Here is a 13,870-nt window from a genome sequence, read left to right as displayed (position 1 = left end):
TGAAGAATGTTCCCTTTGATAAACAAGAGACAAAATGGATACAAAGACTTCTGTTTCTTTCACTGCGTTGCTTTAATGTGACCCCCCCACCCCCACCCCCCCATCCTCCAACTGACTGCCCAACCTCCCACCAGTCAACTAGCCAAGCAAATTTGTAGCTGCCTGTCTGCACAGTATGAGTCTCATACATCATCTTGGCTCACCCAGGAGAAGAGAAGCAAACAAATGTACCAAGTCAACCTTGTCAGAATGTTCTGCTTTAATTTCAAACACAGTCAGATTGCCTGTTTTGAGTGGACTCCCAGAGAGTACAGAGATTGCACTTCTGATTTGGTCTGCATTTTATCTGCCTGTAAACAAAAACAAATGGGGTTCCATACAAAGCAGCTACTGAAGACAGTTTGAGACTTTGGCCCTTTTTCAGTCTTGCATCAATTCCTGTAAACCCTCTGACCCTACAGACAAAAGAGATTGCACCTCATTGGAACTGAAAATAATGACTTCCACTAAAGAACTGATTAGAAAGAAAGAAAGCAATGTCTGAGGTGACTAAGCACTGTTTTTTTAATTCAATATGGAGTCTATAGACTACATATACAGCAAATCAATCTTGCTACACGTATCCTATATATATGACACCTTTATACTCTCCAACATTAAGAATTAATGAGACCAATATGTTGCCTTGTTGAGGCAGGCTAGTGTGCAAAGTGGACCCAGCTGGCCATTGGATAGCCTGGGTCAATGGTAGGCAAATAATGGCAGTGTGCCAAATCTGGCCCTTCAACAAAAATATTTGGCCCCCTGATGAAAGTACCCTGTGAATTCAAACACAGTTTAAATTCCACGTCTGATCAGCCAAAAGAGATTTGTGTTACAGTACTTTCATGCAAGCATGAAAGGATCAGACCACTTGTATGAATAACCAATCAATCAATGTTCATCTCTTGTCTCATAGTGCAACACAGAACACACATCTGCATACTGTTGTGTTTTGTTTTGGTTTTTTTTGTACAGTTTCTGTTTGCTATTTCATTCACCTCTGAGAATTTTTTTACTAACTATGTGAACACAGTGTGACCATGTGAAAGGTGTTGCTCCTAGTAATGACCAAACAGAGAACTGTCACCTGAATTCTACAGCTCACATCAGCTTTACGAGTTCTACAAATCTACTTTTCCGGTGACAAAAAAGCCTTTCAAATCTATTAAAATTTTTAGCTAATATTTATAAGCATCAAATCAAAAACTGTACCTAAAGGTAGGTCAACCCAAAAGCTAAAATATCAAAGCAAAGGCCAGCTGGAGCTTATGCAACAAGTGAGAATGCTCTGTAGACCACTGTGGCCACCCATGTTCAACTATTGTGAACATTTTCTTTGATCAGTGTAGCCATTGCCTTTCTAAGCCTGGCCAATATTCAATCATGTCTTTAACACTGTCAAAATGGAACCCCCCATAGTGTCGAGCTTCGGCCCACGATAGGGTGTCATGTCCAAACAGCAGAGGGCTATTGGTGAGCGACCTGACCTCTAATCTGGGCCTTCATCGTCCCCCAGAGAGGCAGAGCTTTTGTGTAATTCCTTCCTGAGAGAGAGAGGTAAAAGGCCAAAGCAACACCAGGATCTCAGTTTGAGGATTTTGCTCCCCTAGTGTGTGTCGCAATGATAGCATCCCTTGGCTATATACAAAAGTGCATAATAGAGCACGACCAGGCAGCGCTGAGAAAAAACTCCTCTTGGCCCCAAAACTGCATATTTTGTTGCTTGGGTGACAAGGCTGCAGTTCATTTCCACATGCTGTCACCAACTCTTTCACAGCTTAGTGAAATACCCAGCCAGTGAACTCTGATGTCTTCAGGTTTGCCAAACATCCACTTGTTGGCTAATAAATCCTCATTAAATCCAAGCTGATATAAGGATTTAAAATGAACTGGTGCATTTTTAGTTGTACCTCACGGAGGACTCGTCAAGTTTTATTTACCAAACTTTTTGAAAGGATGGCAAACATTGCTGTCTGCTTGATTTAACATGAACTGAATCACATTCTTTTTGGGATAAGTGCACCAACTTTGTCTGAAATCCTTAATGGATTGTCGGTGTTGTGAGAGCCGGGTGGGGCGGTGACGGTATCCATATCACAAACAGAGGGTGAGATGGCTGAGGATGTGAACGGCAAGCCAAAAGTTCTGCTTGAGTGCATCCAAATGCAGGATCTACCAGAGAGGACCACACCCCGTTCCCTCTGCAGTTTCAAAACCAAGCACCCCAAGCTTTCTGTTCAAACCTCTTTGCCCTTGCGTTGCTACCCCTTTCTTTATCTCGCCCGCCCCCATCTCTTTATATGCCCAGCTGGCTGCGCCACAAAGACTCTGTCTCCCAGTTCCAAATGATCCTCAAACCCCCACAGGCTTTGTTCTGCTCATTTTCCCACTCCCCAGAGATGGAGTTTAGTCTCAAAAATTAAAATGTGGAAAGGATGGAGGGAGAGAGAAAGATTAAAAAGGTGAGGTAGAGTGAGAGAGTGTGTGAGAGCGAGAGAGGAAGCCAAGGAATACTGTCAGATCTTCTACACGCACACTTCAAGGACTGCAAAGACCTTGAGTTTGCAAGCAAGACAGCAAGGAATTGGTGTAAACATCTACAGCACTGTGACCTTGAAATATAAACTGCATCTGAATGCTGCCAAAAAGGCCATTTTGTTGATAAGTCAAAGTGATGGAGGTGAAACGTTTCTACTGAAGTTAAAGGGAGTATCTTTGCCAGCTGAACCCTCTCCTTTAGTTTCAGCTTGTTTTTCATTGCCACTTTCTGCGGGGGCTAGGATCATGTTTTGCGGTAATCATGTGGTCAATTACAGGCAACAAGTCCCTCCAGGTTGGAAGGTTTTAGATCCCCTATCCCACCCTGCTGAAATCCCCCAGTTCCCCAGCTTGTGTGAAATCATGCAGTGGATCGTTGTGCAGAAAAAGGACCACAGTATGGAGATGTGGGCTGGAACTAATAGGATTGGTTTTGATTCATTAGATTCTCTTTCATCATCCTGGTTGGAATTCCACTCCACGTCTCCTCGGGCTTCACACTTTTAAAATGGAGGTGGGAGGGGGGCAAGTGTTTATAATTGAGCCTCTAGACTGCAAAAGCTCATTACTCTCTATGGAATCATTTGCTTATTTAAATCCCATGGAATCAGCATCATAACCATGTGAATGCTGCACTGTGTTTGTCAAAGTACCGACAACACAGAACAGAGTATGATTCAATGGTTGGCAAAATGTGTAACCAAAATGTAGAATAGCAATGCACAAAAGCAAAGCAATGATACATGTACAGCTTCAAAACAACTTTTCACAGAGAGAGCTACAACTGTTGGTTACACATGTAACATCTGTTCTGTGAAGGAAATGGAAATGCTTGACAAATCTGCAGCTCAAAGCATGCTGGGTTGTAGTAGTAGGGAGGTTTCTACATCTTCAAAACTCACCTATCCTCACCTAAACTTCTGACTACTGGCTGTGTGCCATATCAAATTGTTTATGATAATAAACGTATCATTTTTATATGACTAAAAAAACCCCCAATCATATTGCAATAATTGCATTATTGACTTGCTGACATAACGACGTCCATTACAACAAGCACAGCAACAATACGCATGGCTGAAAGCAAAAGTAACACTGCTACTGGCTCCACAGTGGAGTGTGTTCCTAAAAAGGGACTGACTTCAGTAGTGTGGAAGGGGTTTGGTTTTAGGGCCATATCGCCAACCCCTACTGACTACACATACATACACTAACAATGTACCTTCCTACCTGGGGAACCAGCTATCAGCTTGTTTCATGATTAGCTTAAAAGAACAGTTGGACATTTTGGAATATTCATTAATTCACTTTCTTGCTGAGTATGATGAGAAGATTGATATTGATTTTATTAAAATAAAAAAATGCTTTAATAAAAGCATCTGCCAAATGACTAATTGTAATTGCAATGATGATGGTAGCACACACAGTTTAAACTGTTAGCCAGAGAGTGCTGACGCTAAAAATGATTGATACACTTTTACACGTGAAGCCTGTCCACATTACCTGGAAACTGCAAATATTTCATCAAGATAAAGACACCAGTCAAAATGCAATAATATGCATAATGATAATCATGTGAACCAACTGCAAAGCACGAGCCTTTAAATTTCAATCACCAGGCTTCACAAAACACAATAAAAGATATTCTTCCACTTCCGCCCTGAATGCTATTAATCCATCCAAATTATTTTCTGTCTAATTGGATCTATTTGTACTTGTCCATGTGATATTTAATTACTTCTTGATTTCAAATTAATGTGTGAACATGACACATTCTTTGTGGCACACACATTCAGCATTACCACACAGTGAAAAACAGCCATATGGGCTTTCATTTAAGGCTAGAGGATAGCAGACAAAGGTAATTAAGGTAGATTACAAAAATGAAAACTAACAAACTACATTTTCTTTATGTTTGCGTGACAATTTCAGACAACTACACTCTTAATTGGTTGTTTGAACACTCAGTGAAAACCATTTGAACACCAAGAACCAGCCTTAAATGAACTGCTTCTAATCTATCTGTTGAAACCATACACTAATTGCAGAAACGTCTCCCAGTTCATATTCAGTATTTCAGTACAGAATAATGCAGAGAACCAGTAAAATCAACTGTAAGTAAAGTTGGTTCAACATCTTGAATTCATTTTTTTTATTTGTAAAGTACAATGTTTAACAGAAATTTTGCCATTTGATGTATTGTACCAGTACCATTAAGTTATCTTAATGGTAATTTTCTTCCACAGTCTCTATTTCATTTCAATTTCACATTTAATAATGACAAATACAGTAAGATAATGGAGGCATGTATTAACACTGTTGAACCATTAAGAACCATAAATGCACTCCTGTGGACTCAGACAGCTTTAAATGGGACATCACAAAAGACACATTTAGAATATTAATGAACTTTCACTTAGTGCACTGGGTCAGCTAGTTAAATGTGTGTCATGTACTGGCACTAACATCTTAAATTGCTACTAAGCCAGACAATACTTCAGGAATCCAAATGTCAAGGAGGTCAAGTAATAAAAATAAGACAAACCAGTGTAGCAATGTAAATATCTGATTTCTTTATTAAAGGTGGAGGGAGTGTTTCAGTGCTGGTGGACTGGGAATTACTGTAGTGCTTTACACATAAAGAAGACTAAACCATTCATTCATTTAATGTATTCAGTGACACAAAACATAAACAAGCAACTGAGGTACTGCTGCATATCTCATTTCTGTTGCTCGTACATAAACAGTTGGCCATGAAAAAGCACTGGCTCTCCTGCTGTTGCTGTTTGGGACTCATTCTGTTGTCTGTTTTGACATGAATGGGAGCCTCTCGTCAGCCCTACATGTCTTAAGTTTTGTACATCAGCAATGTGATCCCGGTGCCAGCTCTGACCCTGGCAGCTCTAGTGTGTTCTTAAGGCCTTGGCATAGACTGGCTCCAGGAAATGAAAAGGGAGCAGCATGAAGAATGCCACCAGGCAGACTGCACTCACCACCGCCAGCAGTACATAGCGGCCGATGAACAGAGTGTCCACTATCTGTAGAGAGACAAAGAGTGAATTCACTCACTGTTAACACTGTTAATAATTACACAGTACGCGTTTTTTATTTGTTTCTTCTTCATAGTAAATAGTATCTAACGCATTGGGAAAAGCATGGCTGTTCATAAATTCTGTATTTCCTCTATTAGCCACCAGATGTCAGGAGAGGGCTTTCACAAAGGCTTTAGCACACACACACACACACACACACACACACACACACACACACACACACACACACACACACACACACACACACACGCATGCACAAGAAGATCTATAAGAACAACAAGAACTTGTTGGCTTGAAAGTTTGAATTAAAATGATAACAAAAGAAGCTGTCTGTTATTTTTTTTATTCCTAACAGCTGACAACAGCATAACTGATGGTCGCCAGAAGATGAATTGATATGAGAGTGCACACTGGGAGTTTTATTTCCAATACTGTGTGTCCTAGACAGCTGCAGTCATGAGGCCCACTCACACTGCTGTAGAATGTAAACTGACTGACGTCTACCGGCAGCACCAGTGGTGACACACATTTATCCATTGAAAGACAAGTTTGCCTAAGGTTACGTTTTAGCTGGCTTCTTTTTGGACAAACTGGTGAGAGCTGTCAACCGTGGGTTTTGAAAGAAGAGTGCATATCTGGCTACAAGGATGCACTGTTAGATTTAATTTGAGATAATCCTGAACGACAAATTGCCTAACTCTGTGCTGCATTTGGCAGACTGGCTGTTGTGACTTCTTCATCTGTGTGGACATGACAGAGTCATCAAAGCCAGCTCAAATATACACTGGAAGTTTTCCCTACTGTCCTCTTTGGTAACTCTTCAATTTGCATTCAAAATTAGTTTACTATTTACTGATAGTTTACTCTTTAAGTGAAATTAATATTTACAATAACCACTTTCATGCATTGATTCAGCTAGATCTGTAATAGATCAGCCAGACTTGGTTGACCTACATTAAACACTGTCCCTTAGTCCTTACTGTTACAAATTTCTAATTATCAAACCCTTGAGACCAGGTGTACTGTAAGTGTGCAGAGTATTGATGGAGGTTCTGGTTCTGATGACATGTATCATCTAAGGTTGGTGAGTACTTAATAAACACATCTGACCTTCAAACATTATGTATCACTGTATCCCCTGAAGAAATCATACCATGATTACAATCCAGTACTTGTGATGAGAGAGCCATGGGCTTTGACCATTGCAAAGTTTCCTGAGTTATATACATACAGACCTGTATGTTCAGGGAAAACCTTGAGAAGCAATTCATTTGAAGACACTGCATGTTTGTTGTTTCACTGTTCTCTCACAACTGCTGAAGGACAAATGCTGATGAGGTCCTGGTAAAATTCTGATCCTGCTGTTCTTTATCTAGAAGGATCAGTGGGGACATACACCACACAAAAGTGCAGCTCACCTGAGTAAAAAGTTGATTAACATCCTTGTAGATTGGTATTGCTGAAGTTAGGAGAAGTTTGGAATTAATAAAGTTGCCATAGATAGACTTAATCAACACTTCACTGATCGCTCTGGGTCTGAGTTAATATTAAGATCATGAGCCAGCCATGAATATGTGAGTACAAACTGAGACAACACCATTAAGCCAGATAATACCAGAAGAGCATCAGCCCAAGTGCTGACTAAAAGAGATTTCACTGGGACTGTTGTGGAATGAGAGCAGGTGTGTGTGTGCGTGTGTGTATAAATCCGCTGGTGTCTAGTAGAGGTAGGGATGATGTATACGTCTCCTATGGATGCATTTAACACATCTCACTTTTTAATTTGCCAATTACCCAGCAAGCAGGACCCCAAAGTGTGGGCCATGTTTTATTAATGTGCCATTGAGCACACAGGTGGGAGCAGGCAGGGGGTGGGTGGGAGAGGGGGGTCCTAAACCACCCCCGCCTTATGCCTGGGACTGGCTGGCCTAATTGGCAGTATGATATTTTACTTTTGTTTTACAGCAAGAGGTTAAACATTTCTTACACAGTCTGCAAGCATACACACGCAGTAGCAAACACACTCATACACATGATCTCTCTGCAGGTAAGATTTCAGGTGTGTGTGTTCAATAAAAATGAGTGTACGTCAAAACATTACATGAACACAAAACATCATTTCCACTCTCCAGTGAAGCAGATTTCTTTAACTTGTAATTTTAGTTTTTGAAACCGGTATAAAAACTGTTTATTAACACGGATTTATTTCAGTTGAAATGATAAAGAATGAGTCAGAGGGACCCTAACACTCTCTGTTTTTCACATTCTCTAAGATAGACTCTGGTAGGTCTGACGCGATGCCTCCGGCTTGCTCTTTAGCTCTTGCTAAATTCTTAGAAATCTTAGAAATTTTATTTATTTATTTTTTTTTACATTTTATCACTTGGACTGTGTGTGTGTGTGTGTGTGTGTGTGTGTGTGTGTGTGTGTGTGTGTGTGTGTGTGTGTGTTGATGTTTTAATGACATGCTGAACCAGCCAAAGAAAAATGTCTGGACAATTCTATTGTATTCTAAAAACTACCCCTTGAAATAAACAAAAGATGAATATATTCTGTTCATGAAAAAAAAGAAGTGGGCTTGAGTAATATTAAGCCACTTGATAATTCATGACTGTTGAGAACTCCAAACAAAGCAAACCAGTGGGCGAGGATGACTTTTTACTGGCATTATAAGGTGTCATTTTCACAAGTTATTTTATATGCAACCTCTTTAAACACTAGAATTAATTTCTAAAGTAGCCATGATTTTACCCATATGCCCTGTACAGAAATCTGGGGAGTCACATTTTGCTGCCTTCCTCTGTTGCCGGTCTGCTATCTGCCTTTGCACAAAGGCTATAAAATGTGAGCTGGCCAGGACGGGGCTGTGCTCTGCTATTTCTATGGGGTGGCAGCTTGCTTGGCAGATCTAGCCGGCTTATTGGCACGACCCGGAGGCAACATGGGGGAGTGTTTGTTCTGTGTTTCTGTTGGACTAAGATAAAGCAGAACAGGCCTTTATGACAAGCACATGCACAGAAGTGCACACACAACTACACATGCTATTTACAGGTATACAGTACTGTGTATACTGACTTAAATCAGAGTTAAGGTCTTATTCATGATAGGTTGTTCATATTCACGACCTCAAACCTTAATAATAATACATATAATAAATATACCCAATTAGTACAAATAAAGGAGAATGTCACACACACACACACACACACACACACACACACACACACACACACACACACACACACACACAATACAAATCACCCTTTGAGATATTAAGACCATATATCTGTAACATGTTTATCCCACTGTAATGACTGATAAGCATGAAATAAGTGACTACTTTTGTTCTTACATTTTTCATAATACATCAATACATCACAGCTTTTGGTAGCACAAAAGTGTGCAAGAGATAACCATTCAGCAAAAGTAAGCTGTTTGTTTGTGGGCTCTGAATCCTCATCTTCACTCAGTGGTCTCAGTACCCAAAACATTTGGTGGTAATGGGAGCCAAATGGCCTCAAAAACAAAACTGAAAACATCCCAGGCGGTCTTTTATTTCCAACTGATGTACATAATGCTGTCATTATGCATGAACCACAATAACAGATGAAAGCAACACAAGTCTCCATTTTGTTAATGCAATAAATGGTTTGATATACTACTTATACTAATAAACATAGAAACTAATACTTATATGGAATGTTTTCTTGTCATGGATTGGGCAGCAGCATATTATAAATGATAAATCTATAGGTCATAAACCGCCTCTTTATGAAGGGAACAAAATCACATAATTCACAACTCTCAATAAAAACAATTTCCTGGGCAGAACATGAGGTATGAATGTAAGTTTACTAAGCTAACAATGCAAACTAAAAGTTGATGGATGTGACTGAACTGACACGGATGAATATCTGAGTTTTTTTCGTGTGTGTAAAGGTGTGTGAGATCAGTGCATGGAGCTCACCTCTATCTCTTTGAAAGGGGGAGCTGTCTCTGGGCTACGAGGGAAGAACACCAGCGCCAAAGTGATGGAAAGAGCCAGGAGGAAAACGGGGATAACTCCTAACCTTGCAACACACACACACACACACACACACACACACACACACACACACACACACACACACACACACACACACACAGTTAAAACAAAGAGGCCACATTAAGGACTCTGGCTGCTGATTTACCAAAACTTGCAATACACACAATAAACATAGGGTTATCTGTGGATATTTTTTTAAACATTGTTAACATTAACCATCAAGTAAATAGCACCATGTTTCACCCCATTCAAACTTTACTGTAATTGCACCTTACAGAAGTTCACAGTGTAGCTCTGTCAGTGCATTCTTAACAAAAGTAAGCATTTGCTGACTTTAGTTGTTTTAGGCTCTGATATGAAATAATTGCAGAAGTTTTAATCAGCTGGGCTGAAAGTGCATGGTCCCAGCAATCAACAGGCACAGCAGCATGTGGGTATAGTGTCAGAGAATTTAGGAGTCAAGAAATTGAAATTATTTTTACTGATCTCTCTGTTTACAACAAGATAGGTAGCAAACAATATGTCACAATCCTTCTGTGTAAAATTCAAGAAGTATTTTAAAAAATGTTAGTTTAAAACACTTTTCTTCATCAGCAATCAATTCATGTCTACTTAAAACTAAAAGTTTTGAATTTACTGATATTTTACTTTTTTTTTTCCTACATTAAACACCCCACAGTGTACATAATCCGATACATAAACCATTGATTTTTTTTTTTTTTTGGCATTTTATTGGAATGAACGGCTTCCTGAACGGTCAAACACATGCCGAACTGAAATGAACTGAAAATACCGTACTAATGGCAGGTTAAGGTATTTGTGCAGCAGAATATGTGTACTTTGGCCGACAAACAAATCAACATTAACTTTGCAGAAATATGCTATTGATTCATTCACATGAAATAAATTGTCTGACTATTCTTCATCAATTTATGCAAATACTGTATAAGAGAGTTTGTATAAGGAGTGTGTGTAGATGCTATCGTTTCTGTTGTAACTCACTTCGCTGATCCAGATGCTCTCAGCAGCATCATCCCAGACACAAGAGCCACAATCCAAACGATCGCAACGACGAAAACGCCAGTACCGACTTCTAATACGGTACTTGCCATTTTTGTTAAGCAGCGTTTCAAGATAGCCGACAGACAGAACGATTCATGAATGAAGTGAGTAAATTTTGATTTAACGACAGACGACTGTGATATCACTAAGCAACACTGTCACATGTAAACCTAAGATATATAAGCTTCCTAAATTAGCTTGTGGTAGCTTCCGCCGTTGTGAGGGTGAGCTGTTAGCCCTGCTCTGCTGAGACGGACTGAGTCATGATTAAACAACAGAAAAATGGCTCTTATTAATCACTTATGACGTTCAACACACACGGTTCTTCCGTACAAATGCTGAGCATTAACCTATCAAGTCTCAAGTAGAAACGCTGTGTTTAAAAGGATAGAGCAAGCGTTCTCCAGCGTCCTCTACTTCCTGGTAACAGCAAACCGGAGTTTGATTGGATACACCAGTTCAAGTTAAGCCAATCAAATCTGCTGTTACTGAAAAACTGAACAACGTATAGGGTTACAGGACTTCCCGAGCTGGCTTTTTTTTTAACCATTCATTCAATACCCATACGTTATTTTGCCCTTGTTCTGCCGACTTAGAAACAGTACGATGTATTTCTTTGTCTCGAGGAGCGGATTTTATTTTATTCGCTTTTATTAATGTCCATTAAACAGCGGGATAAGTACCAGCCACAAGTAATAAAAATTAAATCAATAGCCCAACAGACAAATAATCAGCGCGAGAAAATGTACTTTGAGTGGAACTCAATCACCGCACACACACACACACACACACACACACACACACACACACACACACACACACACACACACACACACACACACACACACACACACACACACACACACACAGAGAGAGAGAGAGAGAGAGAGAGAGAGAGAGAGAGAGAGAGAGAGAGAGAGAGAGAGAGAGAGAGAAGGCCAATTCAAGCATCTGTAACCTACACACATGCTCGGAATCTGGACAGACACTGTAGGTGCTATTTTAAACAAGCGACGATAATGTATTCGAGCATAAAGCCCATTTGATCCAGGCACACTTATAGGCTACAGCTACAATTATCACCATGTGTTCATACACTAAGAGGCCTTGCTGGTGGCTGACCACCTCATATCACAATGTCTTTTACCTGTGTCCTTTTGACATTTTATTTCAAACAGCTTTGTGGTTGTTAATGGATGGAGTGTGATTTTGTGGTTTATTCGCTGAAATGTCCTCAGTTTGAAAGTTGTGCGCTTGTTGAACATGCATTGCCTGCGCCAGTTCGGCCTCAGTGCCAGGTGATGCAAAATGACACAGTGGAAGAAGTCACCTACGGCTCCAAGAAAGTTATATATAGACACAAGCCACAGTTTAAACTCAGTGTCATTGTAAGAACGCAATCCAACGCTCCATTGGTGTGGACGACATTCCATACTGATATGATCACTATGCACAGGGAGATTTCTGCAGTTCTCCTCTTTTGATATCAAATCAAGTCTTCCGTGTTTTTCAGGGGATATCCAGACGAGTCAGAAGGTCATTTGTGGTCTCTCCTGGGGCTCGTCTTTGCAGCAGTGGTTGTGGTCGGCTACCTTTCATCCCACCTATTTTTTTTAGAATGTAATTGTTAATGTAGACCGATAGGGGGCTGGCCAGACCCGCGATTCAATAGCATGTGCGTTTCAGCGTGCGTGCGTGCGCGCGCTCCACTGCAACTGGAAGTGGTGTTCGTGGTGCCTCTACGTGCTTACTGGAAGAAGACGTGTTGTCTTTAAGACCCTCGTAGGGTCTATTAACCCAGCCTTTGTTAATGATTAGTATGATTTAGAAGGACTGAATCATATTTAAAACAATTTAGAGATTTAGAACAATCAATACTCAGAATAAAAAGAGAACCGTACAGAAAACCTATGCCTGATCTACACAAAACTACTAAACTGTGCAAGGAGTTTATTGCTCTCATTGTATTTGCCTGGAATACCCTCAGGTTATTTGACTTCTTCCATAATTTCAACAAACAGGCTCATTAAAGACTTTTTGCAAGAATATTGGTGAGAACAAGCTAAGCAAACATTCTCTGATTCTTATGGACCCTGACTGGTAACCTCATGTCCAGTATCCTGTTTCTGTTTGAGCTATATAGAGTGGGCCCAGTCACTGGTAAACCTGAAGACATTAAAAAAATATATGTGAGCATATAGCCTAAAGGGCCTAGATGACTGAAGAGATAAACAAATGCTGAAATGGAGTTTGTACATGAAGGGTTTTTCTGGTGTCTGTAGTAGTAGTTTAACATTTGCCCACAGGAGAGCATTAGTATACATCTGGAAAAGTGTAAAACCAACAATGGATTGATCAGCTTTCTTGAGACAAATAATACAAAACCTGGGTTTTATTATCTTTCTTGTAGGCTAAAGTAACTGAATGTTGTAGGTGTGTCTTCCTCACCCTGACAGCCACATTCTACTCTTTTCCTCACTCTCACCATGAATTAGAAGCAAATAGAAACATCGAATAAGCCGATGTAATACTTCTAATTTCATTGCCATGTCAGTCTTATTTCCATTTGTGTTTGCACCAAAATAGAACACACTGGAGACATCTCTTATGCATTTGTGGTTGATATTAAATATTCTGGTGTTTGGCTGTGGATCTTTTATGTAAAAGCATTCAAGCTGATGAAGACCAACTAAATGACACTAGAAGAGTAAAAGGTGTGTGTGTGTGTGTGTGTGTGTATGGGGGGGGGGGGGGGGGGGGGGATTGCCATTCTCGTGAAGCCCCACACGCGATTGCCGTATTTCCCATGGACACTGGAAGGCATCAGCAGCCCGGTGCTGGGAAAACGGGGAGCTGAGATGGAGCTGGAGGTGGGAGGGGCATGGTGTGGCTGACGTCACCATCTGTGTGGAGGAGTATAGGCTGTGCTGTCAGCCCAGTGTCAGTCTGATGAAGATTGGCATGCAGGTAAGCTGTCATTCATTTTCAATGTCAGTGCATGGGAGCAGGGCTTTACCACTTCAGCGTCCTTTTTCCCCTTTACCCCCCCTTCATTACAAAAGGCAGGACATTATTCATACAGCCAGACAGCCAGCCAGGCCAGAGTGTGTGTGTGTGTGTGTGTGTGTGT

The 13,870-nt window shown here is 40.5% G+C and overlaps 2 protein-coding genes across 3 annotated transcripts in view; one reads left to right on the top strand and one right to left on the bottom strand.

The window, feature by feature from the left end:
* Window positions 1-4,690: 4,690 nt before the first annotated feature.
* tmem218 (transmembrane protein 218) lies at window positions 4,691-11,096 on the bottom strand. The gene is made up of 3 exons (XM_070983146.1): window positions 10,681-11,096; window positions 9,601-9,703; window positions 4,691-5,618 (listed from the first exon to the last, which is right to left on the bottom strand). The coding sequence occupies exons 1-3, from the start codon at window positions 10,788-10,790 to the stop codon at window positions 5,484-5,486; spliced, it is 348 nt and encodes a 115-aa protein (XP_070839247.1). The 5' UTR covers window positions 10,791-11,096; the 3' UTR covers window positions 4,691-5,483.
* Window positions 11,097-13,676: 2,580 nt separating this feature from the next.
* Window positions 13,677-13,870, top strand: part of LOC139344282 (homeobox protein PKNOX2-like) — a 102,690-nt gene continuing 102,496 nt past the window's right edge. The window contains exon 1 of one of the 2 annotated variants that reach the window (XM_070982325.1): window positions 13,677-13,707. The gene's annotated coding sequence lies outside the window, so the exon portion shown is untranslated. The remainder of the gene's footprint in view (window positions 13,708-13,870) is intronic. The other variant, XM_070982326.1, reaches the window with a different exon arrangement.

This window comes from Chaetodon trifascialis, chromosome 16 (genome assembly GCF_039877785.1).
Source record: "Chaetodon trifascialis isolate fChaTrf1 chromosome 16, fChaTrf1.hap1, whole genome shotgun sequence".
Taxonomy (NCBI): domain Eukaryota; kingdom Metazoa; phylum Chordata; class Actinopteri; order Chaetodontiformes; family Chaetodontidae; genus Chaetodon; species Chaetodon trifascialis.
This window is presented reverse-complemented; position numbering and strand designations above follow the sequence as displayed.

What these genes read in the sequence shown, in the direction of transcription:
- tmem218 (XM_070983146.1), bottom strand. Translation starts at nt 10,790, where the DNA reads ATGGCAAGTACCGTATTAGAAGTCGGTACTGGCGTTTTCGTCGTTGCG. An exon ending in AGAGCATCTGGATCAGCGAA is followed by an intron (nt 9,704 to 10,680) that starts GTGAGTTACAAC and finishes GTGTGTTGCAAG; the next exon opens with GTTAGGAGTTATCCCCGTTT. An exon ending in CCCCTTTCAAAGAGATAGAG is followed by an intron (nt 5,619 to 9,600) that starts GTGAGCTCCATG and finishes GTCTCTCTACAG; the next exon opens with ATAGTGGACACTCTGTTCAT.